Source organism: Cucumis melo, chromosome 1, assembly GCF_025177605.1.
Source record: "Cucumis melo cultivar AY chromosome 1, USDA_Cmelo_AY_1.0, whole genome shotgun sequence".
NCBI lineage: Eukaryota > Viridiplantae > Streptophyta > Magnoliopsida > Cucurbitales > Cucurbitaceae > Cucumis > Cucumis melo.
In genome coordinates this window covers 37793086-37807896 of record NC_066857.1, presented here as the reverse complement: position 1 = coordinate 37807896, position 14811 = coordinate 37793086, and the positions used below count along the sequence as shown (strand labels likewise).

The window sequence follows — 14811 nt, the reverse complement described above, 5'->3', positions numbered from 1 at the left end:
TCCTGCAAATCCGACCGTCCATGCATCAATTATGTTGTAAAAAAGAGGGAAATCAAGGCCCTTAATTCCGTTACATTGCATTTTGCCTCTCTCTTTTCTTTTTTTTTTAATTTTTTTTTTAGAAAAGATTTTCCAATTGGTCCCCACAACATATCCTTGTCAATTCCATTATTACGGCTCACACGTGAACGCAACCATCCTTTCACACGTGGCCTCCTCTCATTGGATCCCCTCCTGATAAACTTGTCTCACGTGGAAAATCGTAACAGCGAAGCCTTCCCCACCCCCACCCCCTCCCCCTTCCCCTTCCCCTTCTCTTTCTTCCTTTGCTAAAATTCCAATCTGTCTTTTTTTTTTCTTTTTTCTCTCCTTAAATTAACATTATCTTTGTTTTCCTTTTCGTCATTTTCTTTCTTGTCCTCTTCCCCTTCCAATATTGTACTCTTCCTTCTCCCTCTTCTCTTAACAAACAAATATATTATCTCATTTTCCTTTTCTCTTTCTTTTATGTTTTTGTTTACCCACAACCCAACCTCATCAAATCATCACATTCATATTTATTCTCTCTACTACCCCATGAGTTATCCTCTCTTTCTTTTCTTTTTTACCCAAAATGTTTGTTTCGTCTAGATGAAGTTGTACGTACGTTCTTCCTTGATCGTCGTTTGTGTCGTCAACCTATGACTTTAGTTGCATTTCCATAAAACTACGTTATTTCTTAGCATCTCCATCGTTTTAGAAGATGCCTCTATATCTAATAACCCTATTAACTACAATCACAATCAATCCGATTATGTCATCAAGAAGAAACATCTTGCACAACTAAGTTTAGAATATGACTTCCGATATCAACTCTGAAGAATAATAATCCTTCAAATATCTTCATATGGTATGATATTATAAAGTTTTGAACATAAACATTCGTTGCTTTGTTTTTTGGGTTTGCCAAAACAAACCATACCAATCAAGTTGTTATATATACTTCACCTATAGTCAACATTTTTCTCTTCCTTTATTGGCCAATGTAGAAACTTTAGTTGCATTCATTTTCGAGAAGAAAACCTACAATCAACTAGAAAGAAAACTCATTATGGGTGAACATTTGCTACGATCCAACAAAATAATTTTATCTCTCTATCTTAATCATAAGAGCATACTTTCCAAAATTTTTATATTATTTGGATCATTTATTCTCACTCTTAAATCAGCAAATATATATATATGCAGAAAGAATTTAATTAGAGTTAACACACTTAAATTTAAAGTGTCTATAAACTGGGATAATTTTAAACCAAAGGGAACTTATTTTTTTTTAATAGCAATTAGAGCCCATAATTTTTTAGAACTTTTTTCGACGTGAGATAGCTTATGGTCTACTATTTTGTCGAAATCTAACCTTCTCACCAATATAGTAAGTGTTTGTTCCAATGTCCATTAGCTTTAAAAATATGTACAAAAGGTGCATAAATTTTCAATGTTTGTGTCTAATATATAATCTATTAAGACTCTTAAACGTTAGATTCTATATGGATTAATCATACATATTTAAAAAGGAACCAAAAAGTTATAACTTATTAGATACTTCTTAGCGTGAATAGACAAATTAAAAGTTACAACACATTTGAGACAACTTTTAGATGTATATTCATAATAACATTGATTCTTCCTCTTGGGCCTTTGCCGTAGGACGTTGACATGGGCCTATGGGTTTTTCTCTTAACCGCCCAAATGTAGAAGTCTCAGAGCTCAATAGGCCTTTGGGCTTCAGAAATGGGCTAGTTAAAATAAAGGGTAGGCCCAATTTTGTTGAAAATTCCTGAGCATAGAACGACTTGTCGTACCGGCTGATGGCGAGTCGCCCGACAACGTAAGCGTGTCGGATGGATGGAGTTGAGCAAAAAAGAAACCAACCTTTTTTTTTTTTTCCTTCTTTGGAAAAAATTGAAAAAATATATATAAATAAAGAAGTTTTTAATGGCTTTGGTTTGCCCACGTAATGAATCGGATCACGTGTGATTATAGTACTGATTCACACAGAAATCAAAGGAAAAAAAAAGGAGAGATTTTTCTGTGTGTTTTCTTTAAAAAATATAAAAAAAAAATAAAAGAGAGATCTTTGTGGTCAAATTAGCCATTCAAGACCGTACAATATCCAGACCCCAAATTCTGTCTCCCCCTTTGCCTTTGGTTGAATCAATACAACCGGAAAAAGAAAGAGAAAATTTTGACTCCAAGCTTTTGAAGACGATCTTTAACGGATTTTTCGTTAAGAGATTGGCCAAATTTTTTCTGTAAGGAACAAAAAATATGAGGTTGAAAGATGAACAACGTAGACAAAAGTCTTCTCCATGTGCTAAACTCAGTGACTACCCCACAATCAAAAATGTTTTCAAAATTGGGTCTTTCAATCCAATTGAATCCTGACAACTAGCCTTTGTTGTGGAGGCACAGGCAGATATGAAAAACTGGAGAAACACCCTTCTTTGGCTTCTGGGATTAGGCCCTTTTGCCTAAAAGTAGTTCTCATTCTATCCTATTTCCCACCTGGTTCCCACATTACTGTGAACTTTCAGTTCTTTTTTTGTTTTTATTCTTCCTCTTTCTCTCCTTTTACTTTTTTTTTTCCCTTTCTTGTGGGTTGATGGGATCCTCTGTAGTAGTGCAAATCCAAGGTAACCCTATTCTTTCACAGAATCCATCTTTCCCAATTTATATTCTTTATCCAATAGGTCTTTTCTTTCTATTCTTTCCCCTTTTCTCCTTTTTTTTCTCCCTTATATTTAACTGCTGACTTTTCTATTTTTTAGCCTCCTTCTTGTGTTTCCTTGTATGGTCTGTTGCTTTGTTGTTGTTTCTATCTTACCTTCAGCACTTCTTTCTGATATTTTCCTTTTCTTTAACTATTCTTCTTCAGCTACTTTGATTGCTTAGTTGCCAAATTCTGTACTTTTTCCATTTGGGTGTTCGATTTTGTGGCTGTTGTCTGCATTTTTGTTGTCAACTCGAATCTTCAGTTTTTGCTATTAAAAGAAATTGTTTTTAAACTTTTTCTTTTCTCTCTACTGTTTGGATTTTTGGGTGATGCCACTTATTGTTTGGTTTCTCTTTCTCCTTTTCTCCTTGTTTTTTCATGTGTTCTTCCTGTTTTTTCATGAATTTCAGCCAGAAGATTTGTTCATTTGAGGTGGGCTGACGATGGGTATCTGCCAATTGTGAATCCCTCACCAAAATTAATGTTTTCTCTTTCTGGGTTGGCAGAATTTTGTGATTTGATGGTTGGTTTTAAATAGTTTTTCAAAACAAAATGAAGAAAGGGCTTTCTAAAATTAAGTGGAATCTTTAACATTTTCTTCCCTCAAAAGGTTGCAATCGTGTTACTTGTAAAAGTATTTGAAATCTTGCAAACTGGTGAAGGATATTAATGGGTTTTCTGTGTTTTGAAATGAAAATCCCTTTGTTTTACACAGAAAAATCATGGAATTGGGTTCTTCTGGCGAATTTTGAGTTTAGTGAGTTCGTTTAATTTGGAACTTTGGTGAGAGGATGAGGGGGGGAAAGGATGAAGAAAAATTGTTAAGTCCGATGTTCCCCAGGCTTCATGTCAATGACACAGAGAAAGGAGGCCCAAGAGCCCCTCCAAGGAATAAAATGGCTCTATATGAGCAGCTCACCATTCCTACTCAAAGGTTTTCCTCTGGATCAGCTTCAGCCACTCCTCTTCCAAGCAGCACTCCGGCTACCCCGACGTCTCCGAGCCATGTAAGCTACATAGATTACTTCAATTGTTCACAACCCACATGTTTATCACTACACTAGTGCTCGACTTTTTCGGTTTCTGGGTATCAACCTCAATGTTTTCTTCTACGAAAAGTTACGTTTGATTATCCTTGTGGTTACTCAAACTGAACATATTTTCGTAGTACTATGTTTGATGAAAATACTCAGAATCAATAATAGAAAATGAGGGACAGTTTAATCAGTGTAAGCCATTTTGGAACAGACTGCCTCTCTAGGAGGCAAACATGGCTTGAGTGTTTGTCTTCTCGTGTGCATTAGTTCTTTATTCGTTTTGTGCTATTGATTGCATGAATTTTCTTGCTCTGCAGTGTGCTGGCCAAAAAAGGGGCATCTTCTCATCATCCGCCAAGTGCTCTGTACAATCTCATCAGGCCGAGAAACTTCACTCTTACAGTTCTAGAGGAGTTGTGCAGAGTAACGAGGCAAAGTTGCTAAAGACAAGTCTGGTAGCAACAAGATCACTGTCATCAAATCCTCCATCCAATTTAGTCACTAAGAATAAAGTATCGATTCTCAAGAATTTTTCTTCCAAGGACGACGAGTTCAGGATTCCTGCCTCTGATAGGGAAAGGATGTCAAGCACCAGTACGAGCTCTTCTGCACAACTTGGAGTTGCTTGTGAACCACAGGGAAATATACCAGTCACAAATCTTATTTCTAGAAAATACGTGGGGCAGGAAGGCAAGGATAATCCAAATTTGACCAAAACTACTCGGGATCCTGAGGAGAGGTCTGCATTTATCCCTTCAGCCACTGGCAAGCCTTTGTTAGAGGCAAAGTATAAGGACTTTGAAAAGGAAAAGCTACCCCATCCATCCATCGCTAAAGAAAGCTGGACTTCAGTCAGCACTTCAAATAGACTGTTTGGTGCAAATGTGAGAGAATATCCAAAAGGTTTGGCTGAGCAGAGCTCTGAAGCTGTCCAAGACAAGGTGGGTTGCAGCCGGGCTCGAGGTTTGGAAAATTCGTCCATGGAACCCAATGCTTCCTTAGTAGATTCAACTTCAGCTCCAAACATCTCCCCTGATGTTGTTGTCGAGTTGATTGGCGAAAAACAGTTCTGGAAAGCTAGAAAAGCGATTGTTCAGTGAGTATTCTTTTTTTGCCTAAGCCTTGTTGATACATCGCAGATATTATGCTGCTAAGTAGTATCCTGTCTTGAACTTCATATAGAAAGGCCATCTACTAGTCTGATACCCTCACTACTATACTTCTGTTAGCCTACCAATTCTTGAGTTGACTCTGTAAATTCAGTTTGCAATCTATTTGTCAAAGTGTTGATATAGCTAAATCAACACTAAATTTACCATAAGTCATTAGTTTGAACTTTTGGGTCATTGGTGATTTGACATGGTTAGAATAGGAGGTTATGTATTCAGTCAAACCCTTGTAATGCCATCCTTTCCAATTAATATTGATTTTCACTTATTGGGATGTTTTAAAATTTAGTTACTTCACCAGTTATGACATCGTCCAATTGATGCAAATGCCATTATGACCTCCTTATATGATCTGATATGTACTGTTAATCTTTGTTGGTATTTTTTTAAGAGTTCATTTATCAATTAACATTCTCTTTGCACTGCAAGCATTACCATTAAATGATCCTTTAATTGGTTAAACGTCTTAAGAATTCCTTTGTGATTACAATTCCTTGTATATTTGGCTTATTCTTCTCATCCGAATGTTATCTTCTTTGAGATCTCGGAATACGTTATCTGATCCCTTAGTCTCTCTTTTTTCCAACTATTTTCAGTCAGCAAAGGATTTTTGCTGTACAGGTGTTTGAGTTGCATAGACTCATAGAGGTACATCATTTGGCTCCAGTCATTACTTGAACTTTGGTCATTGTCCTATAGTTTAAATGTTACTGCTTGATTTTAACATAGGTTCAAAAACTCATTGCTGGATCACCACACATCTTACTTGAAGACTATTTGGACAACCCACCATCAACTCTTTCTGCTGTTAAGAACAAGCTAACTGAGTATGCTCAACAACTGTCTCCGAGCACCACGGTGAAAGAGAATCATGAACAGGCCAATCTCGTTCTCAACAGAAAATGTGCAGATAAGAATTCTCTTGCTAAGCTTCCTTTTCCTTCTTTCAACAAGGACAACAGTAAACTTGCACTTGCTCAACGAACAAGCAATGAGGTTCGTGTAAAAGACGTGCAGCCACAAACTCCCACTGCTGCTGCCCCAAAATCGAATCCCTGGTGCTTGAACCACCCTACACCAGGAAATCAATGGTTGGTTCCTGTAATGTCCCCTTCCGAAGGGCTTATTTACAAACCATATTCTGGGCCATGCCCTCCAAGTCCCCAATTCATGACACCGATGTACGGTAACTTTGGAACAATGAGCCTAAATATAGGTAGTGGAGCTAGAGACTTTTACCCTCCGGCTTATGCTGTTCCTGCATCTCACCATCAAGGATTTGGATATTTTCCTGGCTCGATTCCAATGAACCAGGCGTACTTTTCACCATATGGCATTCCAGTAACTAATAAATCCATGTCGGGGTCAGTTCCAGATCAAGTGAGTCTTTATAGTAAATTCAAGTCAAAAGAACAGGAAAACCAAATATCAACTGGGGATGTCAACTGCTTGACACATCAAGAAAACTCGTGTGAAATGCCAAGCCAGACAAGCCATTCGATGCCATTTAATGTTCAGAAAGTTCATGGATCAAAGGGAAGTGAATTGTTGGGGAGCACAGCTAGTAGCCCCTCTGAGAGAGGTAATGGAGATGTGCTTCCTCTTTTTCCTACTGAACCACCAGCAGTTGAGGAGTCCAGTCCAAATCCAGAAATGAATGAGAACAAATCAAGGGCCATTAAGGTTGTTCCCCACCATCCTAGATCTGCGACTGAATCAGCAGCTAGGATATTTCAGTTAATACAGGAAGAAAGAAACCAACTATGATGTATTTTAAAATTATATTTGTAGAAATCTACTTTTACCCACTCCCTTTTGCTTGACAACAGAGGACTTGAGCTCCTCAGAGTAGTTGAAGTCCATCTGAGATATTCTTACTGAAATGTTAGAAAATTTTGTCTGTAATCACGTTTTTCTGGCTAATGAAAATGTGAATAGATTTCCGAAAGTTATAAAAGCATACTCTTTCTTTCTTGGGATGGTTGCCAATTTTGTGTGTTGTGAAAAAAAACTCTGGAGTGATGTTGAGGAGAGCGAAGTTTTAAACTCGACCTTTTATTTTATTTGGTCCTGAGTTTTTGGGCCTTGCGACCAAAAAAATTATCATAGTTTTTAAACTTCAAAAGTCTCCAACCTAAGATGGTCTTGTTTTGTAATATACTTCTCGGAAGTTCGAAATAAGAAAAGACCAAACATGTTAAGTAGAAGAAGAAAAACAAAGTGACATAAAATTGTAGCTTTAATAAGCCTTCAGTAGTTCCAATTTTAATATAAAAAATACAAGAAGATTATAGACTGCTTTAACTAATGACTTATTAGTTATACATTCCGTATCAACTACAAACTCACTAAACCACCTCACTTGCTCAGCTACAAAATTTGACTGAAAATACCAAGACATATTTCTTAGAGCTCCCTCTTCACTAATTGGGAATGGATGAAAGTAGGAGCTCCAATTTGAGTAAAAATTATGATCCCATTTGGGAATCAGGTGTGAGTTCCAGTAGGCAGACACATTCAATATGAGGAGTGTGGGGGAACATGTCTACTGGCTGTAGGCTCTTGAGTGTGTAACAACCTTTTATGCCTTCCTCCACCTGCGCAGAATATATCAATAGCTCAAATGACTGACTAGGAAAAGAACTTTTTACATAGTAGAAATGAGCTCGGACATACCACACCATGGCAGAGATAATCAAGATCACGAGCACAAGTTGCTGGATTGCACGATACATAAACTATGCGCGGTGTCTTGATCTTGAGAAGAAACTTAATCAACTTCATGTGCATACCAGGACGGTTCGGATCTGCATCATTTATGTACTTGTAGTTAAGAAAAGATGAAAGACCAAAAGCAGAGTATCTATTGATAGAACATTAATATAAAAACGTAAATCTTCCTCGACTTTGGATACTCCAAAGTCAAAACTATACAAACAAGAATTTCTTGTCTGGTCCATAGCAAAGGATCTCTTGAGGATACAAAAATAACAATAATAACTAAAGGAAAATGAAGCGTCTGACCCGAAATGATGATATCAGGCTTGGGGAAATTGTTGCCAAAATTTTGGTCAATTTTATTCAGATCCCCTTGTACAAATGTAGCATTACAAATACTGTTTAGCTCGGCATTCAAACAGGCATCTTTGATGGCCTGAGGAACCACTTCATAGCCATAAACATGTCTAGCCCTGAAACCAAGAGGTTCAAAGCATGGAGTTAGACAGGTCCTCACAATAAAAGAATCCATCAAAACAAAGTTACCTTTTAGCAAGTGTAAGACCAATAGTGCCCGTGCCACAAAACAAGTCGAGAACAATTTCAGAACCATCTCCTTTAAGACCAGCACACTCTTCAATCAGTCTATACAAAACCTCTGCCTAAACAAAATTTTGGTCAGTGTCTCGGTTAATATTGTCATAATCAAGATGAGACAGGCAATGAAATAAATTTCTGTCTACCTGATGAGTGTTTGTTTGAAAGAAAGAATTCGCTGATATTTGGAATGTTAGACCTCGTAGATTTTCTCTTATGCTGGATTTACCATACAACACATGTTCTTCCTCTCCAACAGAAGTGTTACCAACTGAGGAATTTATATTATTCACAACGCTAACCTACAGTCATAATGGGATGCAAAAAGTTAGCAAGTGAAAGGGGGAAAATCCATGATTGGATAAATTGGCAATCTAAATTTATGTCTATGACACTAGCAACAGCTGAGAAAAAGTGAAACAACTAGCAATTAGTGTAAAATAAACTTCGCCAATATTCAAAAGGGTAGTTGAGCGCTATAATTTCATGAAGCAGGGAATTTTCTGATGCCATGTAGCGCTTTTTAAGGATAAGAAGATGTCATGTAGCTTTTAGAAACATCAGTAACAAGTTAACAATAGAAATCTCTGCTTAGATTTATTATGCAAGAAATTTCACCCTCGTAAAGAGAATAATGGTAGCAAAGATAGAAGCAAAAATGTTTCCCACATAAGCCACTAGAAAGTATACTACCCATAGAAGCAACTTAAGATTATGTATGTCAAGGCCAACCTATAGTCAATTATCATCAAAACAATCTTAAGATGCTTTCGGAACAGTCAAACAAACCAAACACAGTAAAATACAATACATGAGTCAAGCTAACATCTGAAGAGGAATTTCATAAGGTCACGTCTCTTATTTGTTGTAAAGTATTTTCGCACTAACCACTTCGGGAATATCTGAAATTTTCTCAACTAGGGGCATCAGCAGCTCAGGCTTGTAGGATGAAGTCACAAAGTTAACCATAAGCTCAGGCAAACCGGTCTTTACATCCCTGGCAGACAATAAGAGGAGATTGAATATACAAATTCATTATTTTTCTCCCGTTGAAAATGGTTAGGGTATCCTAGAACTGATTAGGACAAAAATAACAGTGTTCATCACAGGTATGGTAAAAGATGCAAAAATGTTAACAGTAAAAGCTATCATGTGAATCTTTCCTTGACTACTTTTCCCTTAACGAAGAATCAAATCTAATTGAGAAAACTGATTGAATACAAAAGGGTGATAATTGTTTTCTGAAAAAAAAATGTCCAACCAGAGAACAAAAAACAAAAGCAAATAAGGAACATGGCATCAGGCGACAATTCTACCAGTACTCTGTAAGGCCCCTAGTTATAAAATTAATAGGAGTATTAGGAGAATATTAGTGGAGTGTTTAGAAGGGGCATATGGATAATGACATATTAAGTTTGTTTTTTAATAGAAATTAAGTTTGTGAGGAATTTTAGTTATAAATAGAAGGAGGGGGGTTGGGAGAGAAGGGTGAAGAATTTTGTGGTTATTTCCTTGTGAGGGAATTTGGTAGAGACTAGCCCTCTCAAAAGGCTAGGGGTTACATTGTTACTTGTTCTTTGATAGTATAGCATATATTGCAATATATTTTTCATATTTGATTGTTCTCGAGTTGTTTGTGTGTTCTTGAGTATCTTTTGTTAGGTTGGGATCCTAACGCACTCATAGTTCCATCTCATACAGAGACAACTTCTACTTCTTTTTCTGCTTAAAGCATTCTTCAACTAAAGCATATAGGCTATAGGGACAGATGTAATGATATTCTCTTGGAGTCTAAGCAAGATAGATTTTTCTCATGTTAATGACATGTTTGACATCTACAAGTGCAAGCATGAATGAGAACCTAACCAATTTAGATACCAGAATATAAAGAGACACATATATACTGATAGGAAACAAAAAAAAAAGTATTTTCTTATCAATACCTTCCGGTCCTTAGCATTAAATGCTTTAAGAATCCTTTGTGAGAATGTACATCATAAGGAGACAAACCCAGTGGTGGATCCCTCCAACATTCTTGTACGGATGCAAGAACCTATTTGGAAAAAGCAAGTCCATGAAGAAGCATTAGAGTAATTTCCAAGTGCCAATCTAGTGTGAAGCCACAATTTACATCAGTTCAGAGTCGGACATTGGTACAAACCAAAAGGAAAAAGTTCAAAATTGTGAAAAATATACGAAGGAAGTGATCTTGATGGTGCAGAAGTTTTAGTTAGTTTAGCTAAAGAACTTTGCATCTGAAAAACAGTTTGAGACAGAACAGGCTAACTGTTTCTTATCTTAAGAACCACCTAAATAATCTCGATTTAAATGCATAGCTTTTCTTTTTTTTTTTTTTTTTTTTACTGCCGGAGACAGAACATGTTGGCATAAAACTCTACTAGAACACACTTAGTAGAGAGTGCAATATCCTTCAGTCTTGCAAGAAGCAGGCGGATGTCAAAACCATCATAGGAATTACTTTGGGAATTGTTTGCATCCATAAAGTGAAAGATTCGGTAAACACCAATTTCTCAATTATGCACCACAAGAACACTGAAATCAAATAATAACTTGCAGGTGTTATATCTATGTACTCTTTCTCTGTTTAATTATTATTGTTGTTATTATTATTTTATGGTAACATGAGCCCAATTACTTTTCATTTCATGTATCCATTCATTTGCAACATGTGAACGCAATGTGTTTGTGAATTGATCCCACAACCAAGATTATGTACTTAATGTTGAATACCTGATTGGCAGGTCCACTTTGCAATAAACATTTGTCAACATTTAGAACCTTATCAAAAAATCCAGGTGCATGCAGTCCCAGAGCATTAATCTCATCACCTTCCTGTTCTTCTTTCAATGCATCCTTTGGCACCCATCTTTTAGAACCAAATGAGAATTCCATCTGCAGATATGGAAATACTACCTCAGTTACTTTTTTTTTTTTTTTTTTTTTTTTGGGGGGGGGGGGGGGGGGGGGGGGGGGGACCATTGACATACTAGACTAAACAAACAGATCAACATGGAGTACAGAACTACAGGTAGAAGTTCCGTAAATCATTAGAATTAGTATAAAAGACAATACAATGCAGTCTGGTATGCCCTTGTCCTTGTTTCACCGAGTAGGACACTGGGGTGAACAATTAAATAGTTTAAGTTCCTCATATTTGGAAAGTAATAGTATTCGTATATCATTCTGCAACAAGGATCTTGACTTCTGAAATCAATGACAGAATTTTAATCTGTTTATGTAGAAGACTAAAGTTCTCAGAAGATTAAGAAATGATTCAATCTCCATTCAAACAGGCTCCACGGTGGAAGACATACACATGCCACGTGTAAATCATAAGATACCCACAGATGCAATCAAAATGAAGGCAAGCAACCAAATTAACCACAGCTTGCTTACTAACCTTATTCCTGTAGTGAAACTGGATTTCGCAAGGTACAATAGGTTTCATGACAATATGGGATTCAAGTTCTTTTTGAGAAAATTTTCCTACATGAGTCAACAACTCGTGAACTTGCTGTTCCTTATATCTAAGCTGAGCTTCGTAAGATAGATTTTGTGTTTTACATCCTCCACAGTAAGAAGCATACTCACAAGGGGCATCAACCAAATCCCAAGGAGGAGACAATGTCTCTAGCTTAGCCACCTACAGATAAACAACGACAAATGAAAAAATAAGACCAGTAAGACATCTCAAAGCGAATACATTTTCTAGAACTTGGTATATAATCTATATTCAAACAGATGAAAGTCGTTACTCAAATTAATCCTCCATCTCCTTCTACCCAAGAGAAATAATATGAAGCTGACCTCAGCATAGTTCCCTTTTCTTCGAGTAACTCGCCCAACAAATCGCTCGCCAGGGAGAACTCGATCACACATGACAACAAACCCAGTATCAGAAACCTTACACAGACCCTTTCCCTTAAATGCCAACGATTCGCAAACCAATTCCAGGGTTTGGCCTCGTTTGGGGAAATAGGACTGCGACTTTGAGCTGAATCCACTGGAACTCGGGGGGTCGTGCTGCTCGGCTCGTTGAGAATCATCATGTGAAGTAGTGGATGAAAGAGAGGCAGCAAGTGAAGTTGAGCTGCGGAACTTGTGAAAGTGGAACTGAAAGGAGCACCTTGCGGTGGAGACGTGTCTAAGACCATGGCTGGGAATGGACGCCATTCCGGCAGCCGTAGTTGGGCTCGAGCTCAACGGTGCCGTCAGTGAGCTCCGGAGCTGCCAATGGAGGATTTAGTGAATGTGTGTGTACAGGCTATAGCTATATCCCACATGTGGTGATTTTGTAGCAAACAAATGTTATCCCAACTTCAACTTAATTTACCCAAAAATTGAGTTCACCAATTGAATATAAGTCAGTCATAACATAAGATTTAAACCGCTTCGGTTTGGTAAAAGTTCAAATCACCTCATTTTAAGGACTTAAATCGATCAAAACTGACCCATCTGCATAAAATTTTATTATACTCATTATAGGTTTGGTCCAAAAATCATTTCCGACCAACCGATGCTCACCTTGTTTGTAAATGTTTCAAAATTAAGCTTGGACTAAAAATCTTATATAATTTTATACCGAAAATGAGGTATACGATCCTAATTTATCTGTGTGTTATGGTTCACTTATGCGCATATGTATATATTTGTAATTATTTATTTGTTTAATGTATTTTGTTAATTGATATTTTGAAAATCTTTAATTACATACTTAGTTAACGGGGTTATTTATATATATAGTAAAATAGTAAAATGATCCACTTATTTATAAATATAGTCAAGAGAATAATATTTGAATGCTCGAATAGCCACATTCTCATACCTAGACGAACAATGCTTAACTTAAGAGTAAACAATCTTTCAAAAAAAACTTTGACCTATATGTTCAACTGAACTATACGTCTCTACATAACTTAAACGGTGATGAGTTTGACATCACCCTACTACAAATAACTTTTATATAAATTAACTTGAAAAATAAAATTTATAAAAAATAGATCGATAATTAAGTTGTGCAAGTTTCACGTGTTAACAATAATAAAATTTTACACGGATGAGTAAAAATAACATATGAAGTTACTAGGAATGAAATTATATATATGATAACTTGTTACTAAAATACACACTTAATTATCTTATGTGAAAATTGGCACATAAATATTCGTTTAATATTTCCAACTTGCAAGTTTTATTAAAATAACAAATGCAATCATATGTATATATATATATATATATTGTTTTGTTATTATTTTAAAACACGATCATATATTAGCAAATGGCACACGTCTTCCTATAACTAATACATAACAATCTTCTCATAAAATAATACTTGTAAACGAATCTTTTTAGACTCCATGACTCTCTTTTCAAGAGGAAAATAAGTATTTAGATGACACATCATCTAATCCTAAGTTATTATTAAGAACTATAATCACAGTATGGAACCATTTAAAAGCTATAATATATGTTTGCAAAGTGTCCCTTTATTTATTTGATAATCAAACCATAGAAATCAAATCAAATTATATTTTTTTCTCATTAAAACACACAACAACAAATCCAATTATTAAACTTTAACGTATTTGTCTATTTAGTACTTTAGATTTTATTTTTTGTTCAGTAGATTTCTAATAAATTCCAACCATTTTAAAATTAATACATCTATTACACATAAATATAATTTCCAATTTTTCTTTTTTTTTAAAGAATTTAACTACTTAAAAAAAGATAATAATTAATGATCTTACAAATAATAATTAAGTATATAACATCATTTTTAAAAAACTGTAAATATTATAAAATTTATCGATTATAGACTCTTATGGTTTATCACAAATATTTGCAATATTGTATATTGGTAGAAGATTCCTAATATTGATAGGCTTGGACATATTTTGCTATATTTACAAAATTTTAAAAAAAATGTTGTTATATACTTAATTACCCAACATTTTATGATTAAGAAAAATACGCCTAACTTCCAAAAACAAAAAATTGATAAAAATTTCAAAATTTAAAGGCTAATTTTGTAATTTAATCTCTATATTAAAGACAAATCAATATTTTAGAATATACTATTAGATATTAACAGAGGTCTATGGGAGCAAATATCAATTTATACCTAAAGTTGTATCAATTTATATCCTAATTAATAATTGTATCAAATTAAATATTGAGTTTTGAGTTGTAGACCATAAATTAATAATTGTATCAAATTAAATATCGAACTTAGGATTGTATTAATTTAATCTCTGAATTTTTACAAATATATCAAATTAAATCTCAAACTTAGTAGAATATATAAACTTTAAAGTCTCAATTTTCATGAATTGTATCCGAATAAAACATAGGGAATAATTTTAAAGATGTAATTATTAGTTTAAGGTTGGAGTGAAATATTAGTATTTTGATTTATTTTATATTCTTCTTAATTTTAATTTAAAGGGAAAGAGGTTTCGACACGTGTAAAGAACAATGTTTTAATTGAAACACTCAAATAGAAAAAAAATAAAAA

General features: G+C 35.2%; 2 protein-coding genes across 3 annotated transcripts; one reads left to right on the top strand and one right to left on the bottom strand.

The window, feature by feature from the left end:
* The first annotated feature begins 2134 nt into the window (after window positions 1–2134).
* On the top strand, window positions 2135–6906 carry LOC103500750 (protein HEADING DATE 3B). Of its 2 annotated transcripts, none has more exons than XM_008464159.3 (5): window positions 2135–2672; window positions 3163–3759; window positions 4107–4885; window positions 5555–5606; window positions 5688–6906. In XM_008464159.3, the coding sequence occupies exons 2-5, from the start codon at window positions 3544–3546 to the stop codon at window positions 6723–6725; spliced, it is 2085 nt and encodes a 694-aa protein (XP_008462381.2). In that variant the 5' UTR covers window positions 2135–2672; window positions 3163–3543; the 3' UTR covers window positions 6726–6906. The 2 variants fall into 2 exon arrangements, with proteins under 2 accessions (XP_008462381.2, XP_008462382.2); XM_008464160.3 differs by having other exon boundaries at window positions 2138–2672; window positions 3468–3759.
* Window positions 6907–7179: 273 nt separating this feature from the next.
* Window positions 7180–12620, bottom strand: LOC103500749 (uncharacterized). The gene is made up of 10 exons (XM_008464156.3): window positions 12102–12620; window positions 11695–11937; window positions 11025–11186; window positions 10217–10326; window positions 9162–9270; window positions 8420–8575; window positions 8223–8338; window positions 7983–8149; window positions 7635–7765; window positions 7180–7555 (listed from the first exon to the last, which is right to left on the bottom strand). The coding sequence occupies exons 1-10, from the start codon at window positions 12465–12467 to the stop codon at window positions 7427–7429; spliced, it is 1689 nt and encodes a 562-aa protein (XP_008462378.2). The 5' UTR covers window positions 12468–12620; the 3' UTR covers window positions 7180–7426.
* Window positions 12621–14811: the final 2191 nt, after the last annotated feature.